The sequence below is a fragment of the Bombyx mori genome, chromosome 23, assembly GCF_030269925.1.
Source record: "Bombyx mori chromosome 23, ASM3026992v2".
Classification (NCBI taxonomy): domain Eukaryota; kingdom Metazoa; phylum Arthropoda; class Insecta; order Lepidoptera; family Bombycidae; genus Bombyx; species Bombyx mori.
Window position 1 is genome coordinate 1,194,219 of NC_085129.1, and position 20,151 is coordinate 1,214,369.

The 20,151-nt window shown below is 37.0% G+C and overlaps 1 protein-coding gene and 1 long non-coding RNA gene across 3 annotated transcripts; one reads left to right on the forward strand and one right to left on the reverse strand.

Moving 5' to 3' along the window:
- Window positions 1-2,542: 2,542 nt before the first annotated feature.
- Window positions 2,543-4,308, reverse strand: LOC101743730 (GS homeobox 1). Its single transcript, XM_004925439.5, has one exon. It carries the CDS (start codon window positions 4,161-4,163, stop codon window positions 3,249-3,251), a length of 915 nt encoding a protein of 304 aa, XP_004925496.2. The 5' UTR covers window positions 4,164-4,308; the 3' UTR covers window positions 2,543-3,248.
- Window positions 4,309-8,362: 4,054 nt separating this feature from the next.
- LOC134201048 (uncharacterized) lies at window positions 8,363-14,364 on the forward strand. 2 transcript variants are annotated; one of them, XR_009976198.1, is made up of 3 exons: window positions 8,363-8,582; window positions 10,164-10,354; window positions 14,259-14,364. It is a non-coding gene; the product is annotated as an uncharacterized LOC134201048 (long non-coding RNA). The 2 variants fall into 2 exon arrangements; XR_009976199.1 differs by lacking the exon at window positions 14,259-14,364 and having other exon boundaries at window positions 10,164-10,828.
- Window positions 14,365-20,151: the final 5,787 nt, after the last annotated feature.

Consider the following 20,151-nt stretch of genomic DNA (forward strand, 5'->3'; position numbering starts at 1 on the left):
ATATGCTTTACCACTAATGAAATTGAGGGGTTTTAGTGGTGGTCATGCTGTTAAAATTGAGACCTTACAACTCATGTCTCGAGGTGGGTGGCGGCATTTACGTTGTAGATGTCTATAGGCTCCGGTTATCACTTTAAGACCAGGTCTACTTTGTTTTTTTTCTGAATTTTCTGTTCAATATTCTTTCGGCTTAATTTAACCTCAGTATTTTAATAAAGAAATGTGCTAGTATTTTTGATTATCTTCGTCTAGAGAACAGATAGATCTGTCTGTCTTCTGTTTAAAATCTCGTTATTACTATATTTCCGTATTGATGTGTAATTCATACTAGATGATGATCGAGCCTTGCTCGGTTTTAATTTGATAACGCCATTTTGTTGTGTCTTTAAAGCGGTTGTTGCCCTCAATTAAGAAAAATATTATTATTCGCCAATAGATGTCGGGAAGAGTTGATTATTGAAAACACGAATAAAACAACATTTTCTGAAAATAAATCGTAGCTAGATCGGTTTATCGCCCCCGAAATCCCCTGTATACTAAATTTTATGAAAATCGTTGGAGCCGTTTCCGGGATTCAGATTATAAAATATATATATTAATATACAAGAATACAAGAATTGCTCGTTTAAAGGTATAAGATACAACATACGATGTGATATGGTAAATTGTAAAATATCAAATAATCTAGTAGACGAGCTTACGACCTACCTGATGGTGAGTGGTTACCGTCACCCATGGACTTCAGCAATGCCAGAGGCATAGCCAAGCTGCTGCCTACCGTGAATTAATTTGTGTGTCAGTTATTACGCCTACTATAATACCAGTGGTGTTCAAGAGAAGACAATTGACGCAACTAATATTAAGTATATTAAGTATAGGTACTTATCGAATATTGAACATGATAGAGAACTAGAAAATGTTTATGTACGAAGTAATAAGAATTCTTTGTACGCAACACGTGTTAATTTGAATACCACTACAGTTGTCCCCGGCTTGGACCCCCACATTCTCGCACTCCGATTGCGAGGACGGCTTTTAATTAAATTCTTTAGGTCGTATGGGACGTCCTTGCAATAGGGCTGTGGGTAATTGCTTATTACCAATATAATTATTTGTTGAATTTTCTTCGCTACATGAAATGAACGATAAAATGAACCAAGCGCTTGGTAAATGGGATTCAAAGGCGAGGGCATATACGAAATTGACCACGCACTATCTGGTGGTAGGACGTCTTGTGAGCCCGCTCGGGTAGGTACCACTACCCTGCCTATTTCTGTCGTGAAGTAGTAATGCGTTTGTGTTTGAAGGGTGGGGCAGCCGTTGTAACTATATTGAGACCTTACAACTCATATCTCAAGGTGGGCGGCGGCATTTACGTTGTAGATGAATAAGAGCTCCGGTAACCACTTAACACCAGGTGGGCCGTGAGCTCATCCACCCATCTAAGATATAAAAAGACGTATGATACTCCGACCTCGTATCTCAAAGTGGATGGCTTCCTTGATGTGGTAGGTTTAAAAATGTGAGCATACATATCTACAATCGTCCTGTACTCCGAAGTTTAGCTGCTTAAGATGCAGTTAGGGCTATCGCACTGGGCTAATTTAGTTAAACGATATAGCTCCAAGAAGCTGATTGCAGATTTGCGTTTAAATTCATCTTCAACTTTAAGCCGCTTAGTGCTGAGTGAGGATCGGTCTCATCAATCTATCTCTACCTCTTACTGTCTTGGGCTGTACGCATCCAGTTTTTATTCACAGTCCCGACCATACGGCAGCAATGTCTCGCTTAGATTACAACATCACTAATGTATTATATAATAAGCCACATTGTACTACGCTCACAGACTCATGTACCCCTAGAGGTAACAAAAGAGGAAAAACTCTTATAATCTTAAGGTACTACGTGCGTTTGGTTCGCATTTAATTTGTAAAATAAAAAAGTGGGTATTCTACTTTCATGCATACTATTTATTACCCTATTAAGCCGACAAGCACAACCTGATGGTGTGAATGTGGTGGTTCTAGTTAGTATGGATGAGTCTGCGCCGGCGGCGAGGGTTTTTTTTTCCTACCTAAGCTGATAGCCTTGAGAGGCTATTTCAGCGTAACCTTAGCTAGTAGGTGAGCTCACGGGGCTCAAACCAGAGTGATGCTAACACTGACCCTAGCTAGAGCAGTGCTTCGCAGAATCTACCGCCGAATCAGAAACGCGACCCACTGAGAAGATCCGGCGAGAAACTCAGTGGGCTAGGCGAGGGATTGGGGATTGCTGCGTAAAAGAAACAACAAACTATGAACCTTCGAATCGCATTTATATGTAAGTATCAAGTACATTCAATTATTACAGAAATGAAAAAAATGTAAAATAGTTTTAAAAGTCATTTAATTTAGACTGTGACCTAGAATGCTTTACAAAAGTTACGCATCGATATTTTTATAAAATATTTACAACAATCGTCACTTATAAAATTTCATATAAACGCAATTACTTATATTAGTTCTATAAATTATTATATACATTTCAACAAGACGGTACTAAAATTTTAAAGTTCAATAAATTACATGCTATTCCTAATCAATGTTACAATTTAAAAAGTTTTTTTTAGTTTGAATTTCAGTATACCCTAAGCAGAGTATTTCGACGATCTCAACGTTAGGCCGGATGAAGTCGAAGTATTAATTAACTTGTAACAATCTTACATAACCTGATCTCAATTAATTTTATCTTTCACTTCTGTTAAAAGCCAACACGGAGTTACTTGAGACCACATACCACAGATTGACCGAATAATTACTAAACCAAAAAACAAAATATCAATACCGCGAACTAATTACTCTCTATCTGCTACATTTGTTTTAGAGTTATATTGGGAAAACATCATAATAATTATTAAGAAATGTCAAATTTGAAAACTGCTTTGTGAAACATCTTGTAAGAAAGATTTAATAGAACCTAGAAATGGTTGCAATGATGTTGTCCTATGCACTCACAGTAAACATAAAAAAATCCCAAAAGAGACAGAGCGAATGTACAAAATAACGCAGGCTTTTCTTAATATCATAGTATAGAATTAATTTAATGAAGTAATTGAATATAAGCGCACGTATATCGCGCTAGTGTTCTTTAAAACCACAAACAAATAGATCTCTGAACATTGACAATTTAATAAACATACCATAAACCTAGTTGAACTACTGTAGGATTTTGCTTCTGTAAACGAATTAATAAATTCCTATATCCTTAAACTAATGATAGTGTGACAAATGCCGCGACTGAAAACCTTCATCACTGACAACGTCTATCTGTTCATTCTCACACGAAGACTCCTGGTTCTTGGAACAGGACTTAGAGCAGCAGCACTTTTTAACTTTCCCTTCGGCAGAAGACAACGGGGACTCTTCTTTCTTCAACTTCACTCTTCTATTCTGGAACCAAATCTTCACTTGTTTCTCAGATAGCTTCAGTCGCGAGGCGATCTCTATTCTTCTCAATCTCGACAAATACATGTTCATTGAGAACTCTCTTTCTAATTCTAGAAGTTGAGTGCCGGTGAATGCGGTTCTGATGCGTTTACTGGAATCTTCTTTTAAAGGTAAACGTTTCAAGTCCTTTGAGTATCCCGGGAGAAGTTCTTCTGGATGAGCCAGCGGTGGACTGGGAGTTCCATTTCTGCTGTCGCTTGATAAAGAAGGTGATCTTTGACCTTGACTTTTAGATGGTGAACTTGTTTTATATGGGTGATGCAAGTATGGCGATACAGACTTCTTCCTTCGATTCACGAAATTCACGGGCTCTTGATCCTCGGTTTTTAGAAAGCTATCAAAAGGCCTCGGCTCATTTTGGCTCTCCACTAATTCCGGTTGACGCGGCAGCTGATGGAGCATCGGATATCTGAAGTGCAGTTGCTCCAAAAACGGCCTGAACAGATCCGGTGACCTTTGATGTTGCAGACCGAAACTTAGAAGATTGTTCAAATTTCCCGGATATGGGTACGGCAAGAACTTCGGTCGTGGATCTAAGTGTGAGCCGATTAAACTTGTGTATGGATTGAAAGAGTCGCTGGCCATGTCGGATTTCTTCGAGTCCTTCGTGTCACTGATCAGAGTGTCGACTAAAAATGAGCGAGACATTTTCGCGTGGCTACCACACAGACGTTGCATCCACAACTGATGGTGCAGGGTGAGTTTTGCCGAGGTAACAATTACAAAAACTACCCCCACTTAGTGCACCCCATTGTAAATAAACACAATAGGTCTCACTCGAAGCGTTTCGGCAATTATTTGGCCCGTCCCACCCTTTTGTCGGTGAGCCGTCAACCCCAGTTTTTGATGAAAAAAAAAACTTGTATTATCATGAAAGAAACGTTTTAGTAGCTATGAATAATTTTGTATGGGACGATAACATCCCTTATATTTGTCTCATTAAATCCAATTTGGTTGCTGTTTATGAAGTTGCATTGTTGTTAGTATTGTATCAGTTTTTATTCCAGGATGATGATTGCATACACACACGAAGGTAAGAATTTCAATAAGTTTATATGGTGTTCGTTGCTTTAATTCTGGACCTTTTCCAGAAATTGTAATTTAATAATGAAACAGTATTGATGTCTTACAAAATAACTCAAACAAACCCAATAATCATTAATTGGTTACTTTTGAAACAAATTAGACTTAAGAGTCACCAAAAAAAAAACAACAATCGGAGATAATCAGATACAAATCTCATGATCGTTTAACTTAAATCTAGAATCTACTACAAAGTACTATACGAACCAGGGACAGATGAAGCAAAAATAAAACCTTCCTTTCGATTTTCGTTAAATAGTGACATTCGCTTTTCGCTATACAGAAATCATGGATTTACATAGTATTTACCAAAAGTATTTTTATAATTGTTCTAAAAAAAATGCATACTAACATGAACAGTAGGATACACCTAACCTAAATCTTCAATATCGATTAAGCCAAAACACATAATGAATTCGCAAAACAAGCATCAAAATCACAAAATCCACTCAAACAAGACCATATTAATTAAGTATGAATACCCTATAATACAGGCCTTATGGTGCACGCGTGATCCAAGAGCCGTTTTTAGGGTGGGTATCCATTAGCCCCGCCCTGCAAAATCACGTCCCCAAGAACGAGTTATCGAATATGAAAAGGGTCCAGTAACAATGTTTGGTAGCATTATAATTGTGAATCAATTCGCTTTATTATCCTGTCATATTTAATTTGAAAGACTCACAGGCTTTGGTGAGTGGCCCGTAGCCCCATTATCGGTAATGAGAGCAATAATGACGCACGGCTTTCGTCCGATTCCGTTGGAAATGGTGTAAAGTACGTTGAGGGTATATAAATGTCTTTGGTAAAGTTTTTTTTTAATCCTAAAATTTACTGGTGGTAGCACCTCTTGTGAGTCCGCACGGGTAGGTACCACCACCCTGCCTATTTCTGTCGTGAAGCAGTAATGCGTTTCCGTTTGAAGGGTGGGGCAGCCGTTGTAACTATACTTGAGACCTTAGAACTTGTATCTCAAGGTGGGTGGCGCATTTACGTTGTGGATGTCTATGGGCTCCAGTAACCACTTAACACCAGATGGGCTGTGAGCTCGTCCACCCATCTAAGCAATAAAAAAAAACCTATTCTATTGACCTCGAGAGGTCATACCAGATTCACCGAGCCAGTAGGTGAGCTCACGGGGCTCTAACCTGTGGATTTATTTTTGGTGTAGCGACGGGTATAAGGGAAATTGCTTATGTTTTCCATATAATTCTTAGGTTCAGTGAAGATGCAGACTCGAAGCAAAATGAATAAAATACATTTGGATTTGAGATTTCCATTTCCTAAATTACTGCTGCTAGACTCAATACTAAAAGTAACTTTAGTTTGTAAATCAAAGAATGAACCAATAAGATGTTACAAAAAATAAATTTTAAGTCGACTTCAAAAACAAAGGAGGTTCTCAAATCGTTATTCAATACAAAAGTTTCTTAGTTTTGCATAAGTACGCTGACGTTATCGCGGACTTTTCTCACTTGTGAAATTTAATTCCGAACAGGTGATAAAGCTACGACGACTTAAAAGCACTTCTAAGGACCAAATTGAATAAAAAAACTTTTGACTTGACAATGATTAAAATTACTGCAAATCTTTAACGCCGCAATTCTGCTAAGATAAAGAAGCAATGAGAAACACAATCTGAAACTTCTCCGAGTATTCAGTGTCAACATGTTTCTGTTGGAAATGAACTGCGGTCTGTTTCAAGATTTAAATCTATTATTTTAATTGTTTTGTAGAATTCCAAATAATCCATTAAAATTCCTCAAAATTTATCCACATTAGGTAAGCCTAATGGCCTAATTTATCCACATTAGGTACGCTACATTAGTTATATTATTTGTCACTCAGGAGCGGAGGTGCAATGTTCATTTGAAATGCGATTAGACACGGGCTTAGGTCTTTCAGACTCTTCACGAGTAGGGTTCAATATTATCAAATAATCCATAATATCTATAATTAATAACTCTTCTTCATCGTTCCCACACTGCTGAGGATGACGACCACGTGTGACGTTCTTCCACAGTGTTCGATCATGGGTGGCAGGGACTGCATGGTACAGACTACCACCAAGTGCTTCTCTTACTAGATGAGACAATTTGGCTGGTGTTCTACCCACGGCGCGCTTACCTTCTATGCGACCCGAAATTATGAGCTTGTCTAATTCATGTCTGGGAGACCGCATGATGTGTCCGAAGAAGCTCATAACACGTTCCCAGCAGATGACAGAGAGCCGTTTTCGAATGTTTAGCTTCATTAATAAACAAATTTATATCTGAATAATTCCCGAATCCAATGGGGCATTGATATTTCAAAACAATAATCTAACGAGTTCTATTAACAAAGTTTTAATGTTAATAGTTAGTGCGTCATATTTTAGCGCTTTTCCAAGTGCCATTATCACGGGTAGACTGAAGACTGCAGATAAGATGCTAGCAGACAAATTTGTCTACTTATTTTCTAGTCCGTGTATTTTTAGCTCATATAACTTAGAGACCCTTACTCCATCGTAACGGTGTCTTGGTTTTTCTATATATTGTAGAACTTTAGAATCCCCACAAGTCGAACAAAAATAAAACTGATTAAAATATTGTAATATCCGATCCGGTCAAGACCAAAGTTGATGGAGTTGAGCAAAACCTCGAAAGAAGCGCAATATAATTTGAATGTAATTTTTTTATTACATTTGAACCACAATCTTATTCTATTAAGATTGTTACTTATGAATATTTGAGAAAGAGATAGAGAGAATATACTTTATTGCTCACCAAAGTACAATTAACCTTTAAAAACAGTCAATAAGCACATTTGTACAATAAATAGACTGTTTTATCACTAAAAGCAATCGCTTCCAGACAACCGTTTAATTTACAGAATTGATTTATATTTGAATGGATTTATAATCACAATATCAAGGCTCGTGAAAATCTCAAAACAATGCCAAATCATTATACAAAATCTATTTACGATCCCTTAATTTCTTGTAGGTATCTTATTTCAAATCCTACATCATCTATGAAAATTTAATGATAAATAATGGACACATGCTAGATACAACACACTCGAATACCAAATATCTTTCACAAAGGTACTGACTCCGAGCGTGGAGACCGACTCGATAGTGGTCGAGAGTAATATTAAATTACCAACAGCGATAATACATATTTAATCGTATGTGGTTTGTGTGAATTAATTCAGCCTAAAACTAGAGTATTCCAATTGAGCACCTTATTATAAGGGCCTATCTTGTAATTCCTGAGAGAACAAAGATATCAAACAAAGACATGCTTAATTTTCAATTTCTGTTAGTATATCAGACATCAGGCGATTTAAGATCAGTCAAAGCTACTTGTTCCCAGAATTAAGTACATATTATTGATAAAGATGCCAGAAATGAGTTTAATTACAAACTGCTAGTAGTTTATAAAGTAACATTTCCGATAAATTCGGTTTGACTTTAATATTCTACTAAAATTGACGCAGTAATAAAACTAGAAGTTAATTGTTGGAAAAATCTGAAAACAATCCTGCTACAGACAAACTTGAGATCAGGGACAGAATAGGTGAAAATTTGTGTAAAAATAGACACGACCGAAGACGGATACATATTTCAACGTCTGACTCGTCTGCTAGGAAGTTTTTTTTATTTTTTATCAACCTTTGCCTTATAAATTATTCGTTGAACAGAAGCTTTTTGATATCAGCCGATCTTTTTGCAAGAGAGAAAAATTGGCGTTCTTTTTTGTTGGCATTGTCAGCAAAATCTGACAGACCCGAATGTGATCACGAAACCGAACGAAAACAATGAATAGGATATAACAATGTAAAAACAAACACAGTTCTGATACAAATATCTGATCAAACTGTTGAATATTTCGTAGAAAAAAATGTTTTACGTGCCAGAATATAGGGTTTGAATTGCTGTGAAAGTATTCCACCCTCGCAAATCACAAGAGATACCCGTAAAAGGGTTATTATCGAATGCATGAAGGTAATTGTGTTCATGTCAAAGTAACCCAGGTGATGTTCCAAAGCAATTATTCTTCAAAATCATCCAGTAATTTGTTAAATTATTTAATTATATTTTGGGTTTTTTTTAAAAATTAGACGTCATCATCACTTTTAGAAATCTGCTCAATGTATTTTCCATGTTTCTAAAGGCTAATTTTAGTTCATCCATCATGTAAATCTGGTTTCGAATAAGATTTTGTCAACTTCTAACAAACAGCTAAGTCCGTGGAAAGTGCAGAGAAAAAAAACATAACAAAAACTTCTTTTGGATGTAAGTAACAACGTGCTACTTGGGAAAATAGCAAAACCTGACTTCGAAGTCAGAAGCAAATACATATGTATCTGTGAGATCACAATATTCCTTATTAATTTAGAAACGCACATGGAAACAGTTTTATTAGTAACTAGCTGACCCGGTAGACTTCGTAAGACAAAATTGTTATTTTTATTTAATTCCGAACATTTTCATATTTATCTACCTTTTAAACCTTCTCTGGACTTCCACAAATAATTCAAGACCAAAATTAGCCAATTCGGTCCAGCCGTTCTCGAGTTTTAGGGAGACTAATGAACAGCAATTCATTTTTATATATATAGATATAGATGTGGCGGGTAGCCATCATATAACGCAAGATAATTGACAGATGCCTGAATCTCGCTTACAGCATTTTCAAGATAAAGCGTATATATACAAGCTCCGAACAATAACATTCGGACCGTCGGTCTACCGAGCAATATCACCCGCTCGGTGGAAGATCTTCCCTCCGTCGTTTAAGCCTCCCAAACTGGTGACCTGCGTCGGAACAATTGCAGCCTTCACATTTCATCTTCAGTGCATCAAGAACTTCGGCTACCACAATTCCCGCATTCTCGCAGATAAAAGCAAGTCATTGACAGTCGTCTCACAGCAAGCCAGCATCGCAGCTTCAACAGGACCATCGCAGCCTACTCACCGTGCTTCCTGGTCCTACGGCACGCAACTTCACTGCCTCATCACGACACTATAGTTCATCGCAGCCCACGACCGGATCATCAACGCTTCGGGTCACACATCTTCGGCGTGGCAGCTCTGCACACACAGACTATCTGGAATACTTCAATAGATATACATATTGTAATTTCTTTGGGGTATAAAAAGGCAGAATGACATGATATTATACCATGTTGACCTACACCAACCACGTTGACTCGATATACAAATTACAGCGAGAGTTATAGAGCAAAAAGTGTTAAGATAAACACTACAGTTTTTTCCCTACCTATTCGCCAGTAGCCTAAAAAGCTATTCCAGATACGCCGTGACGGTTAGCTAAGCTCGTGGTCTCAACCTGAGAGAATTTGCTAACACTAGCCCTAGCATAATCTTCCAGATGAGACCTTCTCCTAAATATGAACAGGCTATTACCATATTATTACCAGATTATTACCATATTATCAAATGCAGACTCGAATAGCGGATCTCTTGTATAAACCAAAACAGTAGAAAGCATACCAATCTCAGCAAAATACTTAAATATAAGTTAAAAATAGATTACAAATACCAATTTCGCTTGCATTAAAAGCGTCCTCAATTTATTCTCAATTTCGAAGGGCCGGCCAGGAAACACCCGCGGAGACACACAAGCACTCTATTCTCTCAAAATCAATGTGAATCCAACGGAAATGAATAGGAATGCAGAATATCGGATGACCACCTGTGGAAGTCAAGAGTGGTGGACGATCGCTTCTAAGAACTGAAGTCGCTTTAAAACGATACAATAACGACGCCTCACTGTCTGAAGGTCTGCCCATTCATGTATCCACGTTCATTCATAATTTAGCAACGGACCGCCATGAATGAAATATAGATTCCATTGAATATATACCTCGTCTATTGTACGTTCTTAAGAGGCTTGTTTGCGGTACAGGTAATAACCGAGTTACATCGGCAGCTCTTTTAAATTAACGTAATCTCTGAGCCTTTGTCGTAAGGTTGATTTTAATTTGATTTTTAATTTTGAAAGGTGTAAGGTTTGATTGCACGGTGTGCAGATCGTATATTTGGGTGCTATTGTGAAAATTTTTAAGTTCATTAAAGTTAAACGAATGATACAATGATATTATAGTAAGTGCAGTTTGACTTTGATGGTGTTGAAGTTTTTAAATCCACTTTTATAACAATTCAGTTTGAGCTAATTTTATTTGGAGAAAAATATAAATAATTAAATAAATAGGTGCACCTATTCATAATAAACATTCGCGGGCACTTATCCCGATATTTTTTTATTTGATGTATTCTCGATATCGAGAGGTGTTTTTTTTTTCAAGCTATGCTGATAGTCTTGAGAGGCTATTTCAGATTCTCCTTGACGTGTAAGTGAGCTCACGGGGCTCAAACCGGGAGTATTGCTAACACTGGCCCTAGCAAGAGCAGTGCTTCGCAGAATCTACCACCGGATCGGAATCGCGACCCACTGAAAAGATCCGGCGAGAAACACAGTGGGCTGTGTCTGAGGGTTAATTGGCTCGTCGAGCCCTTCGTCGTAACCATTTAACACCAGGCGGGCCGTGGCAATGAAACACCGAAATAAAAGAAAAACGTGTCACAAATCATCCTTGAAAACCAAAACTTAATAAATAGTACGCAGTGCGGTAGAGATTAACTTTGTTCTAATAAATTCTTTAGATTTAATGGTAAATTCGAAATGATGGATGTAATTATTATTTTAAAAGTGCTTTTCGCTTCTGAAACATTAAATGTGAAAACGTAAACAGAAAATAAATAATTATCTATGTACCTATCCAGCTGTTTCAAACTATTCAAATAAACATTTAAATACACATAGAAGTTCATGATTCGTAATTTACTAATCAAACTTTTAAAAATAACTAATGATCCCCTGGTAGGCGAAATTCGATTATAATTAATTGAAATTATAAGTTTGTACACTATTATGATTCTATTGTCAAAAACTATTAATATACTTCTATAATTACAGATTTTGTCAAGACTACACTTTAGACAAATATTAATAGAGACAAACAATATTGAATCTATTCTCAATTTGATCACAGACTAGAAGCAATAAGAAAAGTTAGACAATAAGCAAATAATATACCTATATATGCGTGTGTGCGTCAAGTACATGGCATACAAGTGTGTGTAATGTTTTTTTATTGATTTAATGTATTTTTTACGCATAATTTAAAAACAATTAGCATTCGGCACTCTTTCCCTATATTCTCTATCAGTGTGGGAAATTTCATAATCCTCCGTTCGCGCAATTTTCGTAAAAAAGGGTACAAAGTTTTTGCTTCACCTATTAATATGTAGATATGGAACGTATGTACCTATATGTAAGAAAAATATAAAACGTAGCAGCTTAAAGCGAAATTTGTAAAAGTTGAAAGTATATAAAGTTTTTAAAATGTAACGGGGGACGGTCGAAAAATTTGCCAGTCACTCTCTGACTCTATCACATCAAAGCGCAGTTTTAATGGACACATGTGTACTCATTGACGGGGGGAGAAAGAAGACTACAACTTGCGTTGTTATTAATAAAAGTAAATGTTTTTTTTATTTTTTTTATTGTATAGTTGGGTGGACAAGCGCACAGCCCAGCTGATACTAAGTGGTTACTGGAGCCCAGGGACATCTACAATGTAAATGCCGCCACCCACCTTGAGATATGAATTCTAAGGTCTCAAGTATAGTTACAACGGCTGCCCCACCCTTCGAACCGAAACACATTAGTGCTTCATGGCAGAAACAGGTAGGGTGGTGGTACCTACCCGTGCGGACTCACAAGAGGTCCTTGAAGGGGTCTTTCAAGAAGAGGACCACCATATGTACCACCATAATGTAATCATTTATGATACTTATTTTTCTAATGCTCAAATTTCTCTAGTTGGTCTGAAAACTCGTGATGCATCTGCAGTATCGGTACTGTAGTCCACAGACAACATGACGTGAACATCGCTGTAGTTCGAGTCGTCAAGCGTGACTTTGACTAGTGTTAATTTTATTTAATACAACGTTGCTTTGTGGCCGAAATACGCAGGTTGGAGGTACATACCTACTTGTGCGGGATTACTTATTCGAACAGTTTTAAAATGAAAAACAAATGATAGAAAAGTAAACAGTCTTTAGCATAAGATCGTACTGACATTTTCAAAAGATTATTGAATTATTGAAATGCTTTTTCAACAGTTTTCGCATTGAACTTATAAAAGAAGTGCAGGCAAAAGTACCAAAGCAATAAATGCAAGAATTTTCTTTTAATTTTAAATCCAATCAAGATTTTGTGCGAGTTTCCTATTGAAACAGCGATCCCTCAAACGTCTGGAAAGACATTTTAAATATTTATTCAAATGAAAATGTGAAAAACACATTTTTCGTTCTTTTCCACTTTGATACGTATTATTAGAGATTCCAATCAGCATATAGTTTATATAGTTATGGTTTATAGGTTAAAACAGTTGATTTTTATAATTTCGGGTTCGGCTTTTATATATGAATTACGACCACGACGATCATTACGATACGACCATTTAAAAATAATATATGATCTAGTAATACTATCTAATTTTACGAAATTTTAAAACACTATATTTACTTCTTTATTACTTTATTTATTACTACACTACACTATATTAAATTACTATACAAACTTAAAAACACCAAAAAATATATATTTACTTAACAAAATAAAAAAAACAGATAATTCGATTTTTGGTGTCATTTAAAATACCTTCTGGCAAAGTCACGTGTAGAAGTGAAACTGTAAAATTTCGACTTACCCTCCGCTGTAAGCGCGGCGCTGTTTAAAGTTAATAAAAAACATTTTAGAAATGCTTTTAACTACAGCAGCACTGCCCTCGGAGTGCACGTGGGCCGGGGTGCCTTTCGGACTCTTTGTACCGTGATATTAACGACTAAAGTTAAATTAACTGGGTTTTTTTTAAAATAATACACACGCTCGTATAAGATTCTAAGAGACATATTATTTTGGCTTATGTATACTAAAAGCCCCTAGCGGCAAACGTGCGCAAGTTTTCCAGCTCCATACAAATTTGAGTTAACTTTTACGCTATCGAGAACGTTAAAAAACTCGCACTAAGCACACTAAATAGAGTTATTCAGCGGTCTTGTAGTATATTATCCCATTCTTGTGTAATCTCTTAGCGTTGCTATTGTTAAAGGTGTAGAATATTACGTCCATACCGCTCTTTTTAGATTATCCCAAACATGCCTCATTATGAAGCCCTCGTCGCCTAAAAGATAAGAGATCCGGTGCATTCGTGTTGAGCGATGCACCGGTGTTCGAATCCTAGGCGGGTACCAATTTTTCTGATGAAATACGTACTCAACAAATGTTCACGATTGACTTCTACGGTGAAGGAATAACATCGTGTAATAAAAATTGTAGATGTCTATGGGCTTCAGTGACCACTTAACACCAAGTGGGCTGTGAGCTCGTCCACCCATCTAAGCAATAAAAAAATAATTAAAATGCAATCAAATCTAATCTATGTCTAATCTAATCTATTAGAAATGACTGTAAATTGCAGCTCACTTGATCTTCAGTTCATAGTCGTATAATGTTTACAAAAATCCAATGCATTGGTTTAACTGACGCGTGTCCATTTTTGTAGTCGGGGTAATCAAAAGGGCTGAACGGATTCAGAGGAGACTTTCATTTTCAGATAGACAGATAACAACGCCAAGAATTTTATTTGATGCTTGATTTGATAGTTCGGGAATAAAAATAACGATAAAAAAGGAAACATTTGATTTGAACAGGAGAGAGCGCACATGGAATTCGTAGCACGTGTATATGCTTAGTGCGAGCTTTTTAACGTTTTCGATCACGTTAAAGTTAACTCAAGTTTGTACTCAAATTTGATCAGCGCTTCTAGCGGTAAACGAAGGGAAGCTGTTTCAACTGCATACAAATTTGAGTTAACTTTTACGCCATCGAGAACGTTAAAAAACTTCCACAAGCACACTGGTATATAATATAAGAATGCGGCCAGTGACATGACGTCTTGAAATCACAAAATCAAAGGGCTTCTTTGTTGCACGGTCTGCGAAGTGGTTCCCATGTCACAGAACAGTAAGTACCATGTTAATTGGTGTACAATGTTGAATCGTGGCCCTTTGAGCAGAGTGGCCCTCGAACGTTTGACAAATTGTCGCGTAGAGGGTAGGTTTGGTGCAGTTTGTAAGATCTAGCGATTTATTGTCGGCTTTGAGATCTTGCCTCATATTAGTTGATTTAGGAAGAAGTTCTAATTTGTTTGGCAAAATTCTATCTGTCCTTTAGGGTTAGACTGGTTCGAATTTCATAAAAAAAAAACTCAGGAGAGCGACAATAATTTCATAGTATTCTAATCTTAAAAAACTAATAAAGATCATTTAAAATCACTCTTGTAAATGTTACTGTTAATGTCTGTGGCGTACGATTTTATCATAGATTATATTGTCGGACGTACTTTAATTCTTTTTATGCATTTTTAGGAACTGATTCGGGCTCTATACTGTCACCAATACCATTTGTTGCTGCTATGGTCGAAATTGCAATGAAATCATTAATTTAAAGAATTATGCATTATTTTTAAGCCTGAAGATTAGTTTTCACAAATAAAAAAAAACCTATATTTGTCAGTTTATTTAACTAATCCTAACAAAAGCTAAGAATAAATTATTTTATAACATATTCTGATTATAAAGACTTTTAGCACGGATCAGCATATTTTATGAACGCCAATAACCAGTTTTCATCTAAGAAAAAAAAAGTGAGCCGCCACGGGACGCCTGGCAGATGTAAAACATCGACTTTATTTTGTAAAAGTAATATGCAGAAAAGAACAGATTGTGATAGGAACTTAATAATAATATGTCATAATGATAAAATAAAATATGTATTACGAAAAAATTATTTGTTTTCAAGTAAAAGACAGGTTATGTGAGTCGACTATTATCAAAGCCGGCAATGTGACTTTTGGACAATTATTGGTAAATCAGAAAAACTAATTATTGACTTTGTATTCCATTGGCAGTCACAAAACTCTTCTGAACGACATCTTAGATAAATAACAGGTTAAGTATTAACCTTTATTTAATGCAGGTTTTGAACCGTATTCTTTGAAGGACACGATTATATTCAAATCAATCTGTATTGACATATCAATAACATTTTTTTGTCCAAATGCACAGATTGCCACCTTTGATAATAGACAACTCATGTGTACTGTAGTAAACAACATACTATAGGTATCCGAGCTCAGTGTAGCGAGAGAGATGGCTTAACGCCGAATAAAAAAATACACGTAAAAACAAAATTGTCACCGAGCGAATTTTTTTTCTTATATCGCTACAGCTTTCGATTTAGACCACATCAACATATTGCACAAAACGAAACGACCACAAAATCCAATGAAAACTACTATTACTATTGTGCTTTGCCGATAAAACACACAATACCTTTGTGGCTCCCCAATGCTTTATTCAACAATTTAAAGTCGCGATTCGTTTAATATATCGTCATACCAATATAATTTTGTTTTCATATAAACTATTTTAAGTTACGGAATTCTATTTGGTACATGCGAATACTAAGGGAGATGTAGTAAAGACAACACCGTGAATACCACCATAGATTTTAACATTTTTTTTTGTTTTTGGCTTAGCTGGGTGGACGAGCTCACAGCCCACCTGGTGTTAAGTGGTTACTAGAGCACGTAGACATCTACAACGTAAATGCCGCCACCCATCATGAGATATAAGTTCTAAGGTCTCAGTATAGTTACAACGGCTGTCCCACCCTTCAAATCGAAACGCATTACTGCTTCACGACAGAAATAGGCAGGATTATGGTACCCGTGCTTACTAAGCAGAGGTCCTACCACCAGTAATTACGCAAATGAAGATTTCAACTCAAATTTCTGCATGGGTCAACACCAAGAAATAGATCTTTCGGCGAAGCAGTCTCGATTTGTAAGCTGGGATAGCCCTTATACACTTACTTTTTTTCCCCTACCCTATTCGCTTGATACCTTCAATGATATTCCTTCACCGTGGAAGTCAATCGAGAACACTTGTTAAGTACGTATTTCATTAGAAAAATTGGTACCCGCCAACGGGATTCGAACACCGGTGTATCGCTAGATACGAATGCACCGGACGTCTTATAATCCTTTAGGTCATGACGACTTTAGGAAGTAACAACGCCTTTTTTTCCTAACCTATTCACTGGTGGCCTGAGGGCTTATTCCAGCTTCGCGGATGGGTAGGTAAGCTCACGGGCTTAATGTGAGAGAATTTGCTAACACTTGCCCTAGCAAGAGCAGTGCTTCGCAGAACCTACCGCCGGATCGGAATCGCGATCTACTGAGAAGATCCGGCGAGAAACTCAGAGGGTTCTACAGTTCCATCTTCGATCCAATGTCCCGGACTCACTATCGACAATCGACATTTTCATTTTCCAAAACTACTTAACTATTTCAAGAATTTTGCTGATACAGTACAACACTAATACACATTGTCAAAAAGTATTATGTTTTAAAACGTAAAATTGTAGTTTTAATCTACATTTCAATTAGGTCGTTTTTCGTTTGAAGTCTTCACATGAGACTCGGCGACACAGTACAATGGCGTTCGCTCCTATTTTCCAATCAAACTCTTTCAACGTTTGATTTTATTATGTATATTGTTTCAAATTGACGTTCAGTTTTGTGATCGAGTAGTTTTTATTTAGAAACTTCAAATATAATCGAGATAGAGTGGGTATTGTCTATTGTTAAGGAATTGGCTCTTGAGTCCTATATGCCAGCGATACGTTTTGGTATTATAACTTTTGTTTCTTTATTACTATTCTTTGGTTTTATTGCTTTATTGCTTAGATGGGTGAACGAACTCAAAGCCCACCTGGTGTTAAATGGTTACGGGAGCCCATAGATGTCTACAACGTAAATGCGCCACCCACCTTGAGATATAAGTTCTAAGGTCTCAGAATGGTTACAACGGTTGCCCCACCTTTTAAGCCGAAACGTATTACTGCTTCACGACTGAAATAGACGGGGTTGTAGTACCTACCCGCGCGGACTCACAAGAGGTCCTACAACCAGTATTCTTCTTGATAGAGATTCATAGCACATAGCACAACAATATCGCACATCATACATTGTTATGGACACATTCACATTGTACTGTACTATATATTATTGACTATATGTAGGCTGCTATATTAGGTATATGTTTTAAGTATAGTTATAAGTATCTAACAAAACGAAAAGAGGGTAAATGAAAAATAGCATAAACTTTAGATTTCGAACTGGTGGTAGATTGACCCATGAGTCAGTTGTCTAAGCTGAAAGATTGCTGAAGGCGCTCGGGAAGTGGTTAGCAAACCTATCCCCTCTCTGCTGACCTTTAAGCCCTCTACTCATCCCGGTGACGCTATGGGCCTCTAACAGCAATCCCTTTGCCCTAAATTAAACAACAACAATCGATGTCAGTATCAGATTGGTCACACCAGCTATCCGATGCGGGTGTCCACACGTGTTTGTAAACAGAACACGAAAGGGTGACACTTGTGCAGTAACAGCAATTCGTTACGTTATCCTAAATTAAAGAAAACTTATTAATTTGAAAATCAGTAATACTTATTTTATTTATTTATACACTTATATAAAATGTCTTCGTGAATATAATATCGACCTACACCGTACAATATGACTACATACCCGCAAAACACATGTTTAATTGCTTCCAGATTCCAGTTAAGATTAATTAGATGTCTGGCTTGCTATGTACTTTAGATAAATTTTCTAAGTTGAATTTACTACACGCAATTGTTAATTTACCGAGAGATTTTTTTTTTCCTACCTAAGCTTGCTTTTCCTAGCCTTGAGAGGCTATATCAGCGAAACCTTAACTAGTAGGTGAGCTCACGGGGCTCAAACCTGACGACGTTGCTAACACGAACCCTAGCAAGAGCCGTGCTTGGCAGAATCTACCACCGCATCGGAAACGCGACCCACTGAGAAGATCCGGCGAGAAACTCAGTGGGCTGTGTCTATGGGTTAGTTCGCTCGTCGAGCCCTTCGTCACGAGTGACGGGTTCGACGAAGACGGTGACCGGTAATATCAGTAATACTCATTTTATTTATTTATACATTCATATAAAAGTCGTCGTGAATATATCGACCTGCACTGTACTAGAGGTCCCGCAGTAGTCGAAATTCGACTATAATTAATTGGAATTGTAAGTTTGTACACTATTATGATTGTATTTTATACTTCTATAATCATCAATTTCGCCAAGACTACACCATAAAAAATATTAACAAACACAAATAATATTTAATCTATTCTCAATTTGACAACAGGCGTTAGAACAAAAGCTTGACATACTCCTCCGTCCGCGCAATTTTCGTAAAAAGGGATACAAAGTTTTTGCTTCACGTATTAATAAATAGATACCCGAAAAACACATGTTTAATTGCTTCCAGATTCCAGATAAGATTAATTAGATGTCTGGCTTGCTACTTTAGATAAATTTTCTAAGTTGAATTTACGATACGCAAATGTTCATTTACCGTGAGAGCAATCCTGGAGCTTATTATATATTTCTTCATTAGCTTAGATAAACAGACAAACGAACCGCCTAATATAGCGGTTCCCGATGCCTTCAAAAACCCAAACCTAAATGTTTTTGCGCACCTCACGTGCAAATCTCTTTTGAGGCGGGTTCAATCGCACTTTATAATTGCTTCTCCACAGAAATTGTTAGGAGTATAGTATCCGTGCTGACTCATAATTCTACCACCAATAATTACTTAAATTTAAATAATTGAACATGTCGCGTGCTTGGCATGTAATAATTTGTATTTACCCTGGCTTAGGTACCTATATCTCTCGATATGACTACTTATACCAGGAGGATATTCTATAGACCGCGAAGGCTTTCAATTGGCTTAGGTACCTATATCTCTCGATATGACTACTTATACCAGGAGGATATTCTATAGACCGCGAAGGCTTTCAATTGGCTTAGGTACCTATATCTCTCGATATGACTACTTATACCAGGAGGATATTCTATAGACCGCGAAGGCTTTCAATTGGCTTAGGTACCTATATCTCTCGATATGACTACTTATACCAGGAGGATATTCTATAGACCGCGAAGGCTTTCAATTGGCTTAGGTACCTATATCTCTCGATATGACTACTTACACCAGGAGGATATTCTATAGACCGCGAAGGCTTTCAATTGGCTTAGGTACCTATATCTCTCGATATGACTACTTACACCAGGAGGATATTCTATAGACCGCGAAGGCTTTCAATTGGCTTAGGTACCTATATCTCTCGATATGACTACTTACACCAGGAGGATATTCTATAGACCGCGAAGGCTTTCAATTGGCTTAGGTACCTATATCTCTCGATATGACTACTTACACCAGGAGGATATTCTATAGACCGCGAAGGCTTTCAATTGGCTTAGGTACCTATATCTCTCGATATGACTACTTATACCAGGAGGATATTCTATAGACCGCGAAGGCTTTCAATTGGCTTAGGTACCTA

Coding starts and splice junctions, on each gene's coding strand:
- LOC101743730 (XM_004925439.5), bottom strand. CDS start 4,163: ATGCAACGTCTGTGTGGTAGCCACGCGAAAATGTCTCGCTCATTTTTA.